The sequence below is a fragment of the Notolepis coatsorum genome, assembly GCF_963971535.1.
Source record: "Notolepis coatsorum genome assembly, chromosome: 4".
NCBI classification, from domain to species: domain Eukaryota; kingdom Metazoa; phylum Chordata; class Actinopteri; order Aulopiformes; family Paralepididae; genus Notolepis; species Notolepis coatsorum.
The window spans coordinates 110795149-110816191 of NC_140168.1; the positions used below are offsets into that span (position 1 = coordinate 110795149).

General features: G+C 46.3%; 1 protein-coding gene across 1 annotated transcript in view; it reads right to left on the minus strand.

The window, feature by feature from the left end:
- Nucleotides 1–2007: 2007 nt before the first annotated feature.
- The window catches only part of LOC311226655 (DENN domain-containing protein 4C-like), a gene marked incomplete at its 3' end in the record, with an annotated part of 128255 nt that continues 109219 nt past the window's right edge, over nucleotides 2008–21043 (minus strand). The window contains exons 3-5 of the mRNA XM_084312072.1: nucleotides 13236–13488; nucleotides 6676–6753; nucleotides 2008–2301 (exon numbers count right to left, since the gene is read on the minus strand). Coding sequence (XP_084168198.1) covers nucleotides 2008–2301; nucleotides 6676–6753; nucleotides 13236–13488 — 625 coding nt within the window. The remainder of the gene's footprint in view (nucleotides 2302–6675; nucleotides 6754–13235; nucleotides 13489–21043) is intronic.

The following is a 21043-nucleotide window of genomic DNA, read 5'->3' on the forward strand; positions in this document are numbered from 1 at the left end:
ATTCCATGCATCGTAATTTTTTTTCTCATAATCAGGTATTTTTTATGATACTTTTTACATTATTACATCATTATTGTTATTGTTATTATTAACAATATTATTATGATGGTTGTATCAACCCTAAATCTGAGTTGGGGGGGGGGGGGGGGGGGGATGCAATGCAGACAAACAGCTGCATACAGTGCGACCATTTCACTCACATTTGCCCATTCATTTTTGGACACATCACACACCATCGGTGTGTGTACTGTACGTGTGCTGTCATTGCTCCACCTACAGGCCTAATTGAGAACACCAGGAGAACACCAGGATGTGAATAGAGGGTGAATGTGAGGTATATCGTGTAAATAAGTTTTGATTAATCGCAAGACTACACTGTAAAAAAATAAAAATAATAAGTTACCTGAACTTAAAAATATTGAATTCAGTTACTGTGCATTACGGTTTTCAGTTTTCAATCCATAATAAGTTAGCAGAAAAATAAGTACACAACCACATTATTTCAACCTAATAAAACTATGTTTATTGTCATTGTTTTAAGAACACAAGTTGACTTGGTAATACTCACATTTTGAGTAAAAAAAATGGCTTTTAACATGTGCAATGTTCAATGAAATAGAAAAATAAATAATAACATTTGTTGATTAATCCCACTGGTCACAATGGTGACCGTAATAATGTTTTTGTTATAAGGCTCTGCAAATGTTACTGACTGATGTAGCAATGTATTTCCAGCTAAATTGAAATAATAAACAAATAAAGGGTCTCAATTAAATATGTGGTAGTAAAAAGAACCTGTGGGAGGATTTCAACAAGATAAATGCGACAACAGTGCAACATTCTTTTATTTTTATTTTTTTTACTGCTGCCCCCTGTGCCTATGCAAATGCCCCTGCGTGCCTATGCAGGCACGCGTGCCTAGGGTTGCCTACCCCTGGTATAAAGGGTTAACCGTCTGTAGTGTGGTAGTATAAAGGGTTAACCGTCTGTAGTGTGATAGTATAAAGGGTTAACCGTATGTAGTGTGATAGTATAAAGGGTTAACCGTCTGTAGTGTGATATAAAGGGTTAACCGTCTGTAGTGTGATAGTATAAAGGGTTAACCGTCTGTAGTGTGATAGTATAAAGGGTTAACCGTCTGTAGTGTGATAGTATAAAGGGTTAACCGTCTGTAGTGTGATAGTATAAAGGGTTAACCGTCTGTAGTGTGATAGTATAAAGGGTTAACCGTCTGTAGTGTGATAGTATAAAGGGTTAACCGTCTGTAGTGTGATAGTATAAAGGGTTAACCGTCTGTAGTGTGTTAGTATAAAGGGTTAACCGTCTGTAGTGTGATAGTATAAAGGGTTAACCGTATGTAGTGTGATAGTATAAAGGGTTAACCGTCTGTAGTGTGATAGTATAAAGGGTTAACCGTCTGTAGTGTGATAGTATAAAGGGTTAACCGTCTGTAGTGTGATAGTATAAAGGGTTAACCGTCTGTAGTGTGATAGTATAAAGGGTTAACCGTCACACAGAGGCCTGTGAGGGGAGAGATCAGCTGCAGGTTATTTAATTTTTGTATTGATTATCTCCCCCCTCCTTTTTCCGATTTTTCTCCCATCCCACTGTTAGTCGTTATGCCAATTCCCAACCCCCTTCCTGGTTGTTGCGCCCCCCCCCCCCCCCCCCCCTACTGTTGGTCCGGGAGGCCGGAGACTGTCACATGCTTTCCTCCGACACATGTGCAGCCAGCCGGCAGCCAGCCTGGCCGCGCAGATTCTCACTGGGAGAGTGTAACGTGTGGAAGGTCGCACTACCTCTCTCCAGATCCTTCCCTCGCTGAGCAGGTGCCCCGACCGAACTGTAGGGGTCGCTGTCCACAACGCCCAGGACCCACCCGCCAGCTTCCCCCACCCCCTAATACTGCCAATTGTATAAGTGTGAACGGCCAGCCAAGCTGGTGACAACGCCGGGAGCTGGGCTCGAACCCAGCATCTCCGGTGTTGCTGACGAACGCAATCTCCGCTACGCCACCTGACCGCAGACCAGCTGCAGGTTAAAGGTCACACAGAGGCCCGTGAGGGGAGAGACCAGCTGCAGGTTAAAGGTCACACAGAGGCCCGTGAGGGGAGAGACCAGCTGCAGGTTAAAGGTCACACAGAGGCCCGTGAGGGGAGAGACCAGCTGCAGGTTAAAGGTCACACAGAGGCCCGTGATGGGAGAGACCAGCTGCAGGTTAAAGGTCACACAGAGGCCCGTGAGGGGAGAGACCAGCTGCAGGTTAAAGGTCACACAGAGGCCCGTGAGGGGAGAGACCAGCTGCAGGTTAAAGGTCACACAGAGAGACGATTGGCAGGGGAGATTTGAATGTGTTGTTAACCCTTTCACTGCCACACTACAGAAGGTTAACCCCGTACTGTTACCGTCTGTAGTGTGATAGTAAAGGGTTAACCTGCTCAGGGCTCTACAGTGCGACCACATTGCTCGCATATGCCCCTAGAAATATGTGTGTGCGAACCTGAAAAAGCAATTACGCGCACGGTGTGCGAGTGCAGATTACAGCCTCAGTCGTTCTTTTTTCTTCCCGCTGAGAATGGTTAAAAAACTACAAGTCCCACATTGCACTCAAGCCAACGGTCCAATCACAGTAGAGTGACGTGACTGGTTTCATGAGAAAGAAAGCAAATGACCAATCGGAAGCTCTCATTTAGCTTGTTTACTTCCTTAAGTCCACCATTGCGATATGCAAGAGTTTTCCGAGACACTAACTTTTTTTTTTTGTGAACAAATTTTTTTATAATTTTTTTGACATGACATAAAACTAGACACACAAGCATTAACAGTAAATATCCACAATAAATCACAGGATTATACATTCCAATATTTGAATCAATATAAATGTAGTTTACGAGATATATACATTATACCTGCAATACAATACAATACATACATATGCTCTTACTCGCTCTTCTTCCCCCCCCCCCCAGGACCCCCTTTGGATAATCCATCCATTATTTCGCTTCTAACCAAGGATTAGAATTATATGCTAACCTTTATTCTCTCCACCACTTCTAACCAGATTGCAATGCTGGCTTCATTGACACCTAAAATTCTTGCTGTAGATATCTCTAAATAAATCACACCGAGATAGGTAAGAACCCATACCTTCCGGCACATTTTATCCGGTTGAATCCAGCGTGATGCTATCAGCTTTTTAGCAGCCGTAAGACCGGACAAAATTAGCCTCTTTAGTTGTTTAGTGGCTGCTATTTGAGAAACATCATTCAACAGCAATACAGCAGGCAGATATAATTATTTATTATATTATTATTATCAATTATTCAGATATAAAAATTCTGATAATTGCGTGGTTACTTCTTCCCAGAATATCTCAACAGGGGGGCATTCCCAATACATATGTATAAATGTACCGATATCGCCCCTTGAACACAAGGAGCATAGAGAGTCTTGTTTAAGCCCCATTCGGTTCAATCTTATAGGAGTCAGGTAAGTCCTATGAATATAATTAAGATTAATCTGTTGATGATCCGGGTTGCGTGATGCTAGTCGAACGTTTGCCCAGACTTCTTGCCAATCAAAATCTATTTCCAAGTCTGGTATATCCCTCCTCCAGACTGAGTCTAGGGGAAGGACTCCATACGAAGAAGTAAGTAAGTGATGATAAAAGTCAGATACGAAGCCTCTCGATGTCTCCCTTTCATAGAAGAATTTGTGATATCTGTGGTGCTCAAGTGGTATCTTTAATGGGACTCCATGAGCCTTCAAAGTTGCTAATAACTGTATATAGAAATAATAAGTGGAGTTGGTGAGGTTAAATTTGTTATAAATTTCATGATAGCTACAGAAACCCCGTTCATTGAAGATATCTCCCAATGTATGTATGTCTTGCTTTTCCCATTTGGGATATCTGATAGGTCGATGTGCAATAAGGAGTGCATTGTTATTGAATAGGGGAGTATGGCTATGCCATTTATGTGGGTTAGTGCACTAACTTTATTTTTTTATTTTTTTTTACTTTGACCAGTCAGCTGGTTCTTTTTAGCGTTTATCGCTTTTTCATCGCATTCATACTTGGTCAAGTTCGACCGACAGAAGCAGGCTGAAAGGGTTCAGATGGGGGGGAAGACACTCTGGGAAAGGCACGGCTGCCGTCCGGGATTCGAACGCGCTCAGCCCCAGATCCGTGACGAGCACGGTTGTCCACGGCGCTGAAATAGCACTCGCGGTACGTGGTGAGCTACTGGAGCTCCCCTGTGCACTAACTTATTATAGTCTTAGTCTTACCAATAGCAATATATTTTAGAACACCTAGATTTAGCGATAGCAATAGTAATATAACGTTAATGCAACAAAACGAATGCCTTGCTTTGTTAATCATAACATTGATGCAGTAGCGTATGCCGTTGTGTTGACTGTAATGGACATGATAACAACATAACACTGTGTACACATTCAAATTGCGATAATCGATTCTAACATTTTCAAATCGATGCAGTTGAATTTTCCCCTTAGGATCGATGCATTGTTACACCCCTACACCAAAGTAACTGGCCCACTGTGTATGTGTGTACAGCTAACTTGGCTAACGTTATCAACAGCAGAGTTGGGCAATAGGGTCCAGCTGCAGCGCCGGACGGCCGGAGTGCAAGCAGTGTGACGTATTTGGCAGAATCGACTGTCAATCAATGGTCTACCTGACACGCAAACTCATAAACAATGTTTCTGTACTGGAGGTGTACAGTATTTCAATAGGCAATCCTGAAAGGATTATTTTTCTAGAAGAGCAACACTAGCCAAAACATAGGCATTGTATGCATAAAAGCTAAAGTTACGTGACTGTTACTTTTGTAGCAGTAGTTTGATTTGATCGTTTATTTGATAGGGACAGCACATGTTAATGAACATCAAGTACAAAATACAAAATGTAAACATGTAGGGTTGTAGCAAGAGCTAATTTACACCAGGAGACAGCAAAACTCTTTCAATAAATAAATAGCCTGCTTAGGGTAAAAGCATGGTGACAACAATAAAAACAAGAAACAAGTTACATAAACTAAATCAGATAAAAAATGATCACAGTTCTGATTTGCCTTAAGATGCAGTTTAAGATGGGTCTTGAACATGGAGTATGTGGGGCACTCTCTAATCACAACTGGTAGGCTATTCCAGTAGTTACCACCTTTAACAGAGAACACAGTTTTAGCAAAGGTAGTATACCGAAAGGGCACCTTACCTTACAGTCCCCTCTACTGATGGCCCTGGTGGTAATGCCAGTGTCTCCTTTTTGTTCAATGTCACTGCCTTTCTTATTAGGCCTAGTTGTTGGCTACAACTTTGCCACAGTAGGCATTAATCACTTAATAGTTCAAATGTCTGTGTCCCATTCCCGTTTGCACACACAGATACACACACACGCACACAGTGGGCCAGTGACTTTGGTGGTATGTGCTATTGCACAGATGTGTGTCCCGTTCCCGTAGGGCTGGGCGATATAACGATAACGATAAATATCGCGATATATTTTAATAATCGATATCGAATATCGAAATAAAAAAAAAATCGAAAAATCTTTTTTTTTTTTTTTTTTACCTGCAACAGGGCAGTTTTATAACCAGAGATAGTGGACAGACTTGTCTTTCTTGCCTGCAACTTAAAGTAATGGCTTTGCTTGTCCAAATGACAATACTGACCAAATTCAGATTTCTTTTTCTCTTGTCCATTTATTTTGTTTGCTTTCTAATTTAAAATACATTTTGAAACCGTCTGTACACAGTAGGCTATGTGTGCTAGCAGAACTAGACTCCAGTCACGAGTCACAGTGCACATGTGCGGTGGTTTGTCCACCAAAAAAGCGCCAAAAGATCGAAAATAAACTAGCAGAGCCAGAACTGTTCAACTCCTCTGGAGCCACAGCCAGCAGAGAAGCCAGTTTACTTTCACTTTTAAACCAGCTGCAGCCTGAGAACTGGAGTGTGAGGGGATGTAACACTAAAGATGGCGGCAATGACAAAGAATTGCTGCAAAATAAACATACATCTGTTGTTAAAAAAAAAAAAAAAAAAAAAAAATTTAATTCTTTTTATACTTATAAACAATTCGATAATTATCGATATCGAGAAATAAAATAAAATTATCATATCGTTATCGCGATATGATTTTTTTCCATATCGCCCAGCCCTACGTTCCCGTTTGCACATGCACGCACAGTACAAATATACATTTATTTAAAAAAATATATATAAACTCTGTTACTTGAAATATTTTCACTGTGCTCCTAAATATTTTTGGGTGCTCCTAAATTTCTTTGTGTGCTCCTAAATTTTTTCATTTAGGAGCACATGTGCTCCTTGGGAAAAAGGTTAGCGTAGAGCCCTGCTGCTGTTGTGTGGCAGTGAAATGGTTAACCGTTTGGTAGTGCGGCAGTGAAAGGGTTAATGTATGAACGTGGGCTGGTTAATGTATGAACGTGGGCTGGAATTCAGAACTGAGAGAGAGAGAGAGAGAGAGAGAGAGAGAGAGAGAGAGAGAGAGAGAGAGAGAGAGCGAAGAGCGAGAGAGAGACAGAGAGAGAGAGAGAGAGAGAGAGAGAGAGAGAGAGAGAGAGAGAGAGAGAGAGAGAGAGAGAGCGAGAGAGAGAGCGAGAGAGAGAGCGAGAGCAAGAGAGAGAGAGACGGACTCACCGGCTTTGTAGTTAAGGGAGTTGGACGCAGAGACTGATTTCTTGTAGCAGATGAACACACTGGACCCCCACTGGAAGGGTTAAAACAAGGTGACGGTTAAGACAATAACATGTGTTTGACAGGGTTCCCACAGACATTGCAAAATGAAATTAAAGGACTTTCAAGTACTTTTCCAAGCACTATTTTTCATTTTAAAAGGGCCTTTAAGAGGATACAATTCACTTTAAAATGCTGTTTTTGATAGAAATCGGATCCAATATTTATGGCTTAAAACACCCTTTGATTAAAACACCCTTCTTCAGCTCAATGCTACCGTTACCCCCTCCAGAGGGTTACTGGAAAAAATTACACTCGTCCACATACAAATTTATTTGGAATAACAAACCACCACGTATAAAAAGATCCACCGCACAGAGAAACAAAGCAGACGGTGGTATGGCATTTCCAGATTTTTTCCACTATTTTAAGGCGTACACTTTAAGACCATTGACAACATGGTTTGATCCCCAAGCATTAGTATCCTGGAGAAAATTTGAAGAAAATATAGTAGCCCCACATAGACTGAAGGACATAGCATACACTAAATTATCAATTAAGCAATGCGAACGGAAATTTGGCCCCATAATTACTCATGCGATCCGGATATGGCGTGAAACACAAAAAAAACATTCTAATCCACATAAATGGCATAATTAGGGATGCACCGATATGAAAATTTGCCACCGATACCGATACCGATTGTTCAACTAACACAATCGGCCAATACAGATACCGATTCCGATATTTGTGGCAACAATTTTCTTTTAAATATCTTTTTTTTTGTAATCTTTTTTTTTTGTAATATATATATTTTTTTTTATGAAACAACTGTATATTTGTGTTACAAATTGTGCTCACCGATATGAACATAGGCCTCTTTACTTACTTAAAAAAGGAAACATCAAGAAATAGCACTATCTCTCTCCCAGTATGTTCTGCAGGGCTGCAGCTAGATACTAGTTCTCCCAGCATGGTCTACCTGCTGGGCTGCAGCTAGATACTATTGTCTCAACCAATGAAATTTTGATTGACAGTCGATTCTGCCAATTACGTCACACACCGCTTGCACCCGCCTCTGCTGTTACCACCAATCGGCAAGCGCGTATACATTTTTTACTTCGGCTTTTGTCCGCCATTGATTTTGAGTTGACGAGAGCTTTTCTACAACAACAACAATGGCGGCGCGGCTGACGTTTAGCTTTTAGCTCCGCAGGATGACTTAAATGAGGCATAATGATTTTACTGCAACTAATGTTATAATAAAACAAAGCCTTTCTATACATGTGTCTGATTGAAAACGTTATTAACAGATTGCAGAATGGGTAAAACTCAGGGCTCTGTGAGCAACGGAAGGAACTGAGCTAGTATGAACGCTTGCTATGTTCGGGTAAATAATATGCTGATGTTATTGAACGTGTAACACTAACTATATAACGTTAATGCCACAAAACGAATGCCTTGTTAATCATAAGTAGTAACTTTGATGCAGTAGCTTGTGTGTGTGTGTGTGGGGGGGGGGGGACTGGGGACGGCGTTGTGCAGGTCGCAAGTGAACTTTTTTTTGTCGTGACGCTACACAAATTGATGGATATTTATCGGCTACTGCCATCGGCACATTCAAGCTTATCGGCCGATAGGCCGATTGCAGTCAACAAGGCACTTATCGGCCGATACCGATACCCGACCGATACATCGGTGAACCCCTAGGCATAATCATACTACCTTATTCAATAACAATGCACTCTTGATTGGAAAACGACATATAAGATTCCCTATATGGGAAAAGCAAGGCATACACTCATTAGGTGATGTTTTTAACAAACAGGGTTTCTGTAGCTATGAAGAAATACGCAAAAAATTTAATCTCACAGAGTCCACAATTTTTTTTTACACACAGTTATTGTTATGTTTGAAGTCTCACGGTGTTCCATTAAAGATACCAATTGAACACCACAGATACCACAAATTCTTCTATGAAAGAGAGACATCGAGAGGTTTTGTTTCAGATTTTTATCATCAATTACTAACGTCCTCGTATGAAACCCTCCACCTAGACTCCGTCTGGAGGAGGGATATACCAGACCTGAAAAGCGATTTTGATTGGCAAGAAGCCTGGGCAAATGTTCGATTTACATCAAGGAACCCGGACCATCAACAAATAAATCTTAACTATATTCACAGGACATACTTGACTCCTATAAGACTGAAAAAAATTGGTCTTAAACAAGACTCCAAATGCTCCTTATGTACAAATGGGGACGAGGGGACATTTATGCACATGTACTGGGACTGCCCACCAGTTAAAATATTCTGGAAAGAGGTGACCCAGCAATTATCAAATATCTTAACTCTGAATATACCTGTACACCCCTCTGTATTACTGCTGAATGATGTTTTTGAGTATGCAGTACATCCACAGCTAAAGAGATTGGTTTTATCGGGTATCACAGTGGCTAAAAAGCTGATAGCATCACGATGGTTCCAACCGGAAAAAAAAATCCGAAATGTCTGGATTATTACATATCTCGATGTGATTTATCAAGAAATATCTACAGGAAGAATTTTGGGTCTCAATGAATCCAAAATGACAATGTGGTTAGAAGTGGTGGAGAAAATAAAAGCTAGCATATAATGGTAGTGTTTGGTTAGGAGCGAGGGATAATGGATGGATTATCCAATGGGGGGTCCGGGAGGGGGGGGGGGTACGAGCTAGAGCATATGTGTGTAGGGTATTAGATAGCAGGTATTGGGGGTATATCCTGTATAAGACATTTAACTATATGGTGATTTCATTGGATGTGCACTGTTAATAATGCTTGTATATCTTATCGTGTGTTGTCATGTTTGTTTACATGTTTGTTTAAAAAATTATAAAAAAATAACACAAAAAAAAGAGGATACAATTCACTTTAAAATGCTGTTTTTGATAGAAATCGGATCCAATATTTATGGCTTAAAACACCCTTTGATTTTAATGATCCATTCTATTAAAAAGAATAACTGGATTTAACTGAAACTGAACATTTTAACTGAATTTAAACTGAAACAGAAAATGTTTCTTCTGGGGCGGCTAGGTGGTGCAGTGGGCAAGGCGCTCACCACCAATGCAGGAGATGCTGGGTTCGAGCCCAGCTCTCCGCATTGCTATCAGCTTGGCTGGTCGTTCATACTAATACAATTGGCAGTATTAGGGGGTGGGAAGCTGATGGGTGGGGATCGGACGTTGTGGACAGCGACTCCTACAGGTCGGTTGGTGCGCCTGCGCAGCAGAATCAGGAAGCGACGGGGGCGGCGTGCCCTCCAAAAACGCAGACCCCCGACGCTGAGAGATCGCGCTGTGCAGGTGAAAAGATGTGACGGCTGCCTCCTCGAGTACCGGAGGGGACACGTGATGCAAGGCTTAGTCCACATTGCAGCCGGCTTGTGGGAGGCATGGTCTAACAGCGTTCGAGACAGGGGAGGGTAGAATTGGACGATATGAGATTGGGATGGGAGAAAAAATAGAAAATGGTAGAAAAAGTAGATAAAAAAAAAATAACATTTCTTCTAAACCAGGCTAGATTGCAGTCGGACTATCTTTTTGTCTGACTTTGGAGAAGACAAATAAATCAATTCTTTAAAAATAAAATTACACAAGGCTGATACAGGAGGCTCATTCTACCTGCACTCCTGCACCTGCACCCCTGGACTCCTGCACCCTGACCCCCTGGACTCCTGCACCCTGACCCCCTGGACTCCTGCACCCTGACCCCCTGGACTCCTGCACCCTGACCCCCTGGACTCCTGCACCCTGACCCCCTGGACTCCTGCACCTGCACCCCTGGACTCCTGCACCCTGACCCCCTGGACTCCTGCACCCTGGACTCCTGCACCCTGACCCCCTGGACTCCTGCACCCTGACCCCCTGGACTCCTGCACCCCTGGACTCCTGCACCCTGACCCCCTGGACTCCTGCACCCCTGGACTCCTGCACCCCTGGACTCCTGCACCCTGACCCCCTGGACTCCTGCACCCCTGGACTCCTGCACCCTGACCCCCTGGACTCCTGCACCCCTGGACTCCTGCACCCTGGACTCCTGACCCCCTGGACTCCTGCACCCTGGACCCCTGGACTCCTGCACCCTGGACTCCTGACCCCTGGACTCCTGCACCCTGACCCCCTGGACTCCTGCACCCCTGGACTCCTGCACCCCTGGACTCCTGCACCCCTGGACTCCTGCACCTCTGGACTCCTGCACCCCTGGACTCCTGCACCCCTGGACCCCTGCACCTCTGGACCCCTGCACCCTGACCCCCTGGACTCCTGACCCCTGGACTCCTGCACCCCTGGACTCCTGCACCCCTGGACTCCTGGACCCCTGGACTCCTGCACCTCTGGACCCCTGGACTCCTGCACCCCTGGACTCCTGCACCCCTGGACCCCTGCACCCCTGGACCCCTGCACCTCTGGACTCCTGACCCCCTGGACTCCTGCACCCCTGGACTCCTGACCCCTGGACTCCTGGACCCCTGGACCCCTGGACTCCTGGACTCCTGCACCCCTAGACTCCTGCCCCCTGGACCCCTAGACTCCTGCACCCCTGGACTCCTGGACTCCTGCACCCCTAGACTCCTGCCCCCTGGACCCCTAGACTCCTGACCCCCTGGACTCCTGCACCCCTAGACTCCTGACCCCTGGACTCCTGACCCCTGGACTCCTGGACCCCTGGACTCCTGACCCCCTGGACTCCTGCACCCCTGGACTCCTGCACCCCTGGACTCCTGCACCCCTGGACTCCTGCACCTCTGGACCCCTGGACTCCTGCACCCCTGGACTCCTGCACCCCTGGACTCCTGCACCCCTGGACTCCTGGACTCCTGCACCCCTGGACTCCTGACCCCCTGGACTCCTGCACCCCTGGACTCCTGGACTCCTGCAACCCTGGACTCCTGCACCCCTGGACTCCTGGACTCCTGCAACCCTGGACTCCTGCACCCCTGGACTCCTGCACCCCTGGACTCCTGCACCCCTGGACTCCTGCACCCCTGCACTCCTGCACTCCTGGACTCCTGGACTCCTGCACCCCTGGACTCCTGCACCCCTGGACTCCTGCACCCCTGGACTCCTGCACCCCTGGACTCCTGCACCCCTGGACTCCTGCACCCCTGGACTCCTGCACCTCTGGACCCCTGGACTCCTGCACCCCTGGACTCCTGCACCCCTGGACTCCTGGACTCCTGCAACCCTGGACTCCTGCAACCCTGGACTCCTGCACCCCTGGACTCCTGCACCCCTGGACTACTGCACCCCTGGACTCCTGCACCCCTGCACTCCTGCACTCCTGGACTCCTGGACTCCTGCACCCCTGGACTCCTGCACCCCTGGACTCCTGCACCCCTGCACTCCTGGACTCCTGCACCCCTGGACTCCTGCACCTCTGGACCCCTGGACTCCTGCACCCCTGCACCTCTGGACTCCTGACCCCTGGACTCCTGCACCCCTGCACCCCTGGACTCCTGACCCCTGGACTCCTGCACCCCTGGACTCCTGGACCCCTGGACTCCTGACCCCCTGGACTCCTGGACTCCTGCACCCCTAGACTCCTGCCCCCTGGACCCCTGGACTCCTGACCCCTGGACTCCTGGACCCCTGGACTCCTGACCCCCTGGACTCCTGCACCCCTGGACTCCTGCACTCCTGGACTCCTGCACCCCTGGACTCCTGCACCCCTGGACTCCTGCACCTCTGGACCCCTGGACTCCTGCACCCCTGGACTCCTGCACCCCTGGACTCCTGGACTCCTGGACTCCTGCAACCCTGGACTCCTGCACCCCTGGACTCCTGCACTCCTGCACCCCTGGACTCCTGCACCCCTGCACTCCTGCACTCCTGGACTCCTGGACTCCTGCACCCCTGGACTCCTGCACCCCTGGACTCCTGCACCCCTGCACTCCTGGACTCCTGGACTCCTGCACCCCTGGACTCCTGCACCTCTGGACCCCTGGACTCCTGCACCCCTGCACCTCTGGACTCCTGACCCCTGGACTCCTGCACCCCTGCACCCCTGGACTCCTGCACTCCTGACCCCTGGACTCCTGCACCCCTGCACCCCTGGACTCCTGGACCCCTGGACTCCTGACCCCCTGGACTCCTGGACTCCTGCACCCCTAGACTCCTGACCCTGGACTCCTGACCCCCTGGACTCCTGCACCCCTGGACTCCTGGACTCCTGCACTCCTGGACCCATGGACTCCTGCACCCCTGCACCCATGGACTCCTGCACCCCTGGACTCCTGCACCCCTGCACTCCTGCACCCATGGACTCCTGCACCCATGGACTCCTGGACTCCTGCACCCCTGCACTCCTGCACCCATGGACTCCTGACCCATGGACTCCTGGACTCCTGCACCCCTGGACTCCTGCACCCATGGACTCCTGCACCCATGGACCCCTGGACTCCTGCACCCATGGACTCCTGCACCCCTGGACCCCTGCACCCCTGGACTCCTGCACACCCCCTCTCCAGACTCACCATGCCACAGTTGAGGTTCTTGTCCACCTTGCAGAAGGTGTGCGGCGGCGTCTCCCCCTTGCTGGTGACGATGACGCAGATGTCGGTGACGGCCAGGGAGTTCTGCGGTTGGACGGGCGGCGCGCGGCGGAGGGTGACGAAGATGCGCTGCGAGGCGGCAGAGCTGTTGTTGACGTTGGCACAGCGGCCGTACGGCGTGGCCTGGACGACCTCGCAGCCCTGGATGAGGCGCTCCTTGCCCTCGTACAGCACCCTGAGAGACGAGGACGAGGAAGGGTTAAACCTTTCACTACCAAATGGTTAACCCTTTCACTGAGACAATACAGAAGGTTAACCCTTTCACTGAGACAATACAGAAGGTAAACCCTTTCACTTCCACACGGCAAAGTGTTAACCCTTTCACAGCCACACTACAGAAGGTTAACCCTTTCACTGAGACAATACAGAAGGTTAACCCTTTCACTGCCACACGACAAAGTGTTAGCCTTTTCACAACCACACTACAGAAGGTTAACCCTTTCACAAACACACTACAGAAGGTTAACCCTTTCACTACCACACTACAGACGGTTAACCCTTTTTTTTACTTTTATTTATAGCATTTTTTCAAGATGTATATATACAGTTTCACAATGTAGACTTAATAAAATGTTCAACCTTTATTTTAACAGGAAAAAAGTTGAGGTTGCCCTCATTTGCAATATGTCGAGTTACATGCCAGTTAAATTGAGTTACATGCCAGTTAAATCGAGTTACATGCCAGTTAAATCGAGTTACATGCCAGTTAAATCGAGTTACATGCCAGTTAAATCGAGTTACATGCCAGTTAAATCGAGTTACCCACATCACAGCGCACTGTCCCGACTCCGAGTGCCCGTCCTGCCCTCCTGCCCACCCAGTCAATCTGATCCCAAACACATGGTATTGAAGGGAGACATCTATATATCTGTGGTAAGTCGGGGGACTTAAACACGGGTCTACATGCCAGCAGGACTACAGGACTACAGGACTACAGGTCTACAGGACTACAGGTCTACAGGTCTCTACAGGTCTACAGGTCTACAGGACTACAGGTCTACAGGTCTCTACAGGTCTACAGGTCTACAGGACTACAGGTCTACAGGTCTACAGGACTACAGGTCTACAGGACTACAGGACTACAGGTCTACAGGACTACAGGACTACAGGACTACAGGTCTACAGGTCTACAGGACTACAGGTCTACAGGACTACAGGACTACAGGTCTACAGGACTACAGGTCTACAGGTCTACAGGACTACAGGTCTACAGGTCTACAGGTCTACAGGACTACAGGTCTCTACAGGACTACAGGACTACAGGTCTACAGGACTACAGGACTACAGGTCTACAGGACTACAGGTCTACAGGTCTACAGGACTACAGGACTACAGGTCTACAGGACTACAGGTCTACAGGACTACAGGTCTACAGGTCTACAGGACTACAGGTCTACAGGTCTACAGGTCTACAGGACTACAGGTCTACAGGACTACAGGTCTACAGGTCTACAGGACTACAGGTCTACAGGACTACAGGTCTACAGGTCTACAGGACTACAGGACTACAGGTCTACAGGACTACAGGTCTACAGGTCTACAGGACTACAGGTCTACAGGTCTACAGGACTACAGGTCTACAGGACTACAGGACTACAGGTCTACAGGTCTACAGGTCTACAGGACTACAGGTCTACAGGACTACAGGTCTACAGGACTACGGGTCTACGGGTCTACGGGACTACGGGTCTACGGGACTACAGGACTACAGGTCTACAGGACTACAGGACTACGGGTCTACAGGACTACAGGACTACAGGTCTACGGGACTACGGGACTACGGGTCTACGGGACTACAGGACTACAGGACTACAGGTCTACAGGACTACAGGACTACAGGACTACAGGTCTACAGGACTACGGGTCTACGGGACGCGTGTAACTGTTCCGCAACAGTAAGTGACTTCCGGGGTAGGCCTGATTGGCCCCGACAGGCACGTGACGCGCAACTTTCTCTGCCGCGCGGCAGAGCTTGCGGAATGATGTAACCGTCCAAATCCGCTATGACTCTCATTCAGCGCTTTAGCTCACCTCGCAGAGCAGCGGTCCTGCGATCCTGCGGTCCGTTGTTGACGAGTTCGAATCCCATTGAATTTATTTTTTTTAACGTGATTTTTTTTTTAACGTGTATTCTTTCGCCGGTTAAGGTTAGGCATGGTTAAGGTTAAGGTTAAGGTTAGGCATTGTTTCGGAGTTGGTTAAGGTTAGAACGGTTAAGTTTAGGCGCTGTTAAGGAGCTGGTTAAGGTTAGAGTTTGTGTTAGAGAATGGCAATATTCTTTCTATGGTTAAGGTTAGGCATGGTTAAGGTTAAGGTTAGGCATTGTTTCGGAGTTGGTTAAGGTTAGAACGGTTAAGTTTAGGCGCTGTTAAGGAGCTGGTTAAGGTTAGAGTTTGTGTTAGAGAATGGCAATAGACAGCCTATTTCCGCGCGACAGCTCTCAGCAGCCTCGTTGCGCGTCCTGAGTTTGCCGCGTCACGTGCCTGTCGGGGCCAATCAGGCCTACCCGGAAGTCACTTACTGTTGCGGAACCGGTACACGCGGGACTACGGGACTACGGGACTACAGGACTACAGGTCTACAGGTCTACAGGACTACAGGACTACGGGTCTACGGGACTACGGGACTACGGGACTACAGGTCTACAGGTCTACAGGTCTACAGGTCTCTACAGGACTACAGGTCTACAGGTCTACAGGTCTACAGGTCTACAGGACTACAGGTCTACAGGTCTACAGGACTACAGGTCTACAGGTCTACAGGTCTACAGGTCTACAGGTCTACAGGACTACAGGTCTACAGGTCTACAGGACTACAGGTCTACAGGTCTACAGGTCTACAGGACTACAGGACTACAGGTCTCTACAGGACTACAGGTCTACAGGTCTACAGGTCTACAGGACTACAGGTCTACAGGACTACAGGTCTACAGGACTACAGGACTACAGGACTACAGGTCTACAGGACTACAGGACTACAGGTCTACAGGACTACAGGACTACAGGACTACAGGACTACAGGTCTACAGGACTACAGGTCTACAGGTCTACAGGACTACATGTCTACAGGACTACAGGTCTACAGGTCTCTACAGGTCTACAGGACTACAGGTCTACAGGACTACAGGACTACAGGACTACAGGTCTACAGGACTACAGGTCTACAGGACTACAGGTCTACAGGACTACAGGTCTACAGGTCTACAGGACTACAGTACTACAGGTCTACAGGACTACAGGACTACAGGTAGGGATGGGTATCGTTAGGATTTTATCGATACTACTACTCTTATCGATACTGCTTAACGGTTCGGTACTTTATCGATACTCTTATCGGTTCTTTTTGCTTATTTTTTTGTGATTTTTATATTTGCAGTTGAGAGCATTGGTCATCTCCCTACAGTAAAGATTAGAAATGATTGAACTATTGTAAATTTGTGTGGAGTGGTGGGAATAGCTGCTTCAATAATAACTTATATTATAACAACAACAACAAACAAGTTAGACAACTATGTATACAAAAAAAACGATATACACTGAATGATTAGTTGTTACCTAAAGCCCTTGGACTCCACTGTAGAGAAGGGGTGCAGGCCTTTGACAACAAACTTTGTCACAGCCCTGTGACACTCGTTCACCCTATCCTCTGTCATCCTTCCTCTAGCTGCTAGGGAGAAAGGACTTTGGGTGGTGGAGGTAGAGGGAGGATGTGTGGTGGCCCTGGGCTCACTGGCCTGGGACACATTGGTGGCTGACGCCTCAGCTTGACGATCTATAAAAAGTTTTTAGATTGTAGTATTTGTAGCTAAACAATTATTTTGTTTATTAGCCTATTTGTAATAATTCGTTATTAGCCTACGAAACTCCGTATCTTGGCTTACCGGCTGCAGTGGACGTGGATGCAGATGGACCACTGCGCGCAAGGCAGTCGAATACGGCGCATTTCTGCACACTAATATCGTGTTTTGCCAACAAATGTTTTGATAGATTGCTCGTATTGCCACCCTTACTGGCAAATGTTTTGTTGCACTTGTGGCAACGTGCGTTGTCGGCATTGACCCTTGTAAAGTATATCCATACTTTAGAACGCTTCGCTCTATCCGCCATCACGACTCAGTGCATGCAGACTCAGAGCTGTCTGTGTGCAGCGCGCTTCAGCACGGAGACAGCGCTTTCATTAAGGAGTACCTGTATGTATAAGAACGAAGTACCCGTATGTGTAGCGACTCGCGAGGAGTGTGTGTAATGATGACTCGCTGCGGCTCGCTTCTCGTGCAGACAGAGAGGAGAGATCGTTCGCAACTTTTAAATAATAATAATAATAATTTCTCTAGAGTATCGATAGCAGTACCGAGGACGTCGGAGCTTATAAATACTCCGGTATTTTCTAATATAGTACCGGTTCCCGTTTAAAACCGGGGTCCGGGGGGCATCCCTAACTACAGGTCTACACCGCCGGCTGCCTCTTCTGGTTTCTCTGAGTTCCTGTGAGTCATCATAAACATGTTTCAAAGGGAGAGAGCTCTTCCTGCCAAGTCTCTTGCCAACAGGCCCAGCAGCGTGACTCAGGCATCATACTTACCAGCTGACTCATTGAAATACACAATTGGAAAGTTTAACTCTGTTCTAGTCGGGACTCTGCTCAGGTTACGGAGTGCCGTGTTGCAGAGCAGCACACCGGTTTCAGACAGAAGAGTTCCCCAAAAGACGAGCTTTCCCGGCCTGGAGACGGTCAGAGGTTAACGGGAGAGAGGTGGACCTAGGGCTGGGCGATATGGCCAAAAATGATATCGCGATAACGATATGATAATGTTATCATATCACTCGATATCGATAATTATCGAAATTGTTATAAGTATAAAAAAATTATATATATAGATATATATATATATATATATATATATATATATATATATATATCGATTATTAAAATATATCGCGATAATTATGGTTATGGTTTTATCGCCCAGCCCTAGGTGGACCCTGTGGGGCACGAGAGGTACAGTGGCCTCGGAGAGACCAGCGTGCCTTTCATCACTAAAGAGAGAGCAGGGCAAACTCTCAGAAGCCCGCCCTCTTCTCTTGATCCTCCAATCACAGCTGTCGCTTCCCTCTGACAAACTGGAACAGTTGTGATTGGAGGAGGGCGATCGAGAGAAAAGGGGACGGAGTTTGAGACAGGTCAGTTCAGATTCAGATTACTTTATTCACCATATTGTATACAAATGGAACATGATTCGACATTACAGTGCATGATTTTTTTTCACAAATGGGAATAACAAATAAATAAATAAGTAAGTGCAAAACAGGACAGAACAGTGAGACAACTAGGGGTGCACCGATATATCGGTCGGGTATCGGTATCGGCCGATAAGTGCCTTGTTGACTGCCATTGGCCTATCGGCCGATAAGCTAAAATTTGCCAATGGCAGTGGCCGATAAATATCCGTCAATTTGTGTCGCGTCAATCTGGTCCATGCGAAAAAAGTTTCCGTCAAGCAACCTGCACAACCCCGCTTCCACACACACGCTACTGCATCAAAGTTACTTATGATTAACAAAGGCATTTGTTTTGTGGCATTAACGTTATAGTTACACGTTCAATAACATCAGCATATTTACCCGACCATATAGCATTGTTGTTGGTCATTCATATCTCAGTTCCTTCCTTTGCTCAGAGAGCCCGTACTGAATTGTACCCATTCTGCAATCTGTTAAAGTTTTCAATCAGACAAATGTATAGAAAAGCTTTTATTATAACATTCGTTGCAGTAAAATCATCATGCCTTGTTTGGTACTCCTGCGGACAACACAGGACTTGAAAACACACATGGCATGGTGGAATACCATAAACATATTTCTTGATGTTTCCTTTTTTAAGTAAGTAAAGAGGCCTATGTTCATATCGGTGAGCACAATTTGTAACACAAAAAGAGAGACGTGTAGCCTATTTATTTATTTAATATTTTATTTATTCATTTTATTATTATTATTCTATTTGTTGCCATGCCTAAAATAATAGTCAAGCATAGGGCTAAAACATTTTCATAAACAATATAATTTTTTGTTATATGGTTATAATAAAAGCTTTTCTATTGTAGCTTCGCACTCCAGAAGCATTACCAAAAACTGAATATAATGATATGGAACACTGGTGGGATAAACAAACAACACAAACGCAAAAGCGTGCTCACACTGATGAAAAAAGAACATGTGGACGTGGCTCTACTAAACGAAACGCACATTTTTTTTTTTTATTATTATCTTTCTTCCCCTCCTTTTTCCCGATTTTTCTCCCATCCCACCCTTCCTGGTTGTTGCGTACTTTCCCCTACTGTTGGTCCGGGAGACCGGAGACTGTCACATGCTTTCCTCCGTCGCATGTGCAGCCTGGGGCAGGCCAACCTGGCCGCGCAGGTTCTCACCGGGGAGAGTGTAGCGTGTGGGAGGCCACACTATCTCTCCTCAGATCCAACCCTCGCTGAGCAGGCGCCCCGACCGAACTGTAGGGGTCGCTGTTCACAACGCCCAGGACACACCCTTCAGCTTCCCACCCCCTGATACAGCCAATTGTATCAGCGTGAGAGGACAGCCAAGCTGATAACAACGCCGGGAGCTGGATTCGAACAGGCGAATCCTAGTGTCTCCCGGTGTTGGTGACGAACGTAATCTCTGTGCGCCACCTGCCCCCCCGAAACGCACATTTTAGAGGAAGACATAGATACGTTAGCGGATAACACATATCATAATATTAGTCACTCTTCTTTTGGTACGAGAACTCGAGGTGTAGCCATAGTCGTCAGACGTAAGTTAAATATTGAATTAAAGGGGGTATGGTCGGATGCGGATGGGCGTATAACTATAGCTAGGATTGTACACAATAACAGGAAAATAGCGTTGGCAGCGGTACATGCCCCAAATTTGTACGAAGAGGGTTTCTTCACTACACTAACCGATGAAATGTTAAACCATCCCGATTACTCATTTATAATAGGTGCAGATTTTAATGCCATTTGGAATCCAAGGATGGACAAATCTTACCTCGCCTTTTCCAGCGAACAAAAAAATTCATCTAAAGCATTAAAGGATTGGTCAAAGATTACAGGTGTAAATGATTTATGGCGTTCACTTAATCCCACGACCCGAAAGTACTCTTGTCGATCGGCGAGACATAACACATTATCCAGAATTGATTATGTCTTTGCATCCCCGAGACTATTTGATAAATATGAAGTGGAAATGATACCCAATGCACTATCAGATCACTGTTATTTACTCCTAAAAGCAACATTTGGTATACTATCTTCCCGGGCCCCAAGATAGCGTTTTAATTCGATGCTGCTTAATAACAAGGAATTCATTACACAACTCAAAGAAGCTCTCATAGTATTCCTACAGGAGAATGCAAACTCGGTGCAAGACCCCAGAATAATATGGATGTCGGTAAAGGGTATGATCAAGGATTTCACTGATAGATTTTCCTCCATAATGCGCAAGAATCAATGCACAAAACTGTCTGAACTGGAAACGCTTTACTCAACGTTATTTAATGCTTTAAAATACAACAACTCAACTAGACTAGAAAATCAAGTTAACGTACTAAAAACAGAGATCAATGCCATATACAGACAACAATCGGAAATGCAAATACGCAGCACAAGACAACAGCAGTACTCCCAAGGTTCTAAACCTAGTCACCTATTAGCCATGAGATTAAGAATTAATGCAAAA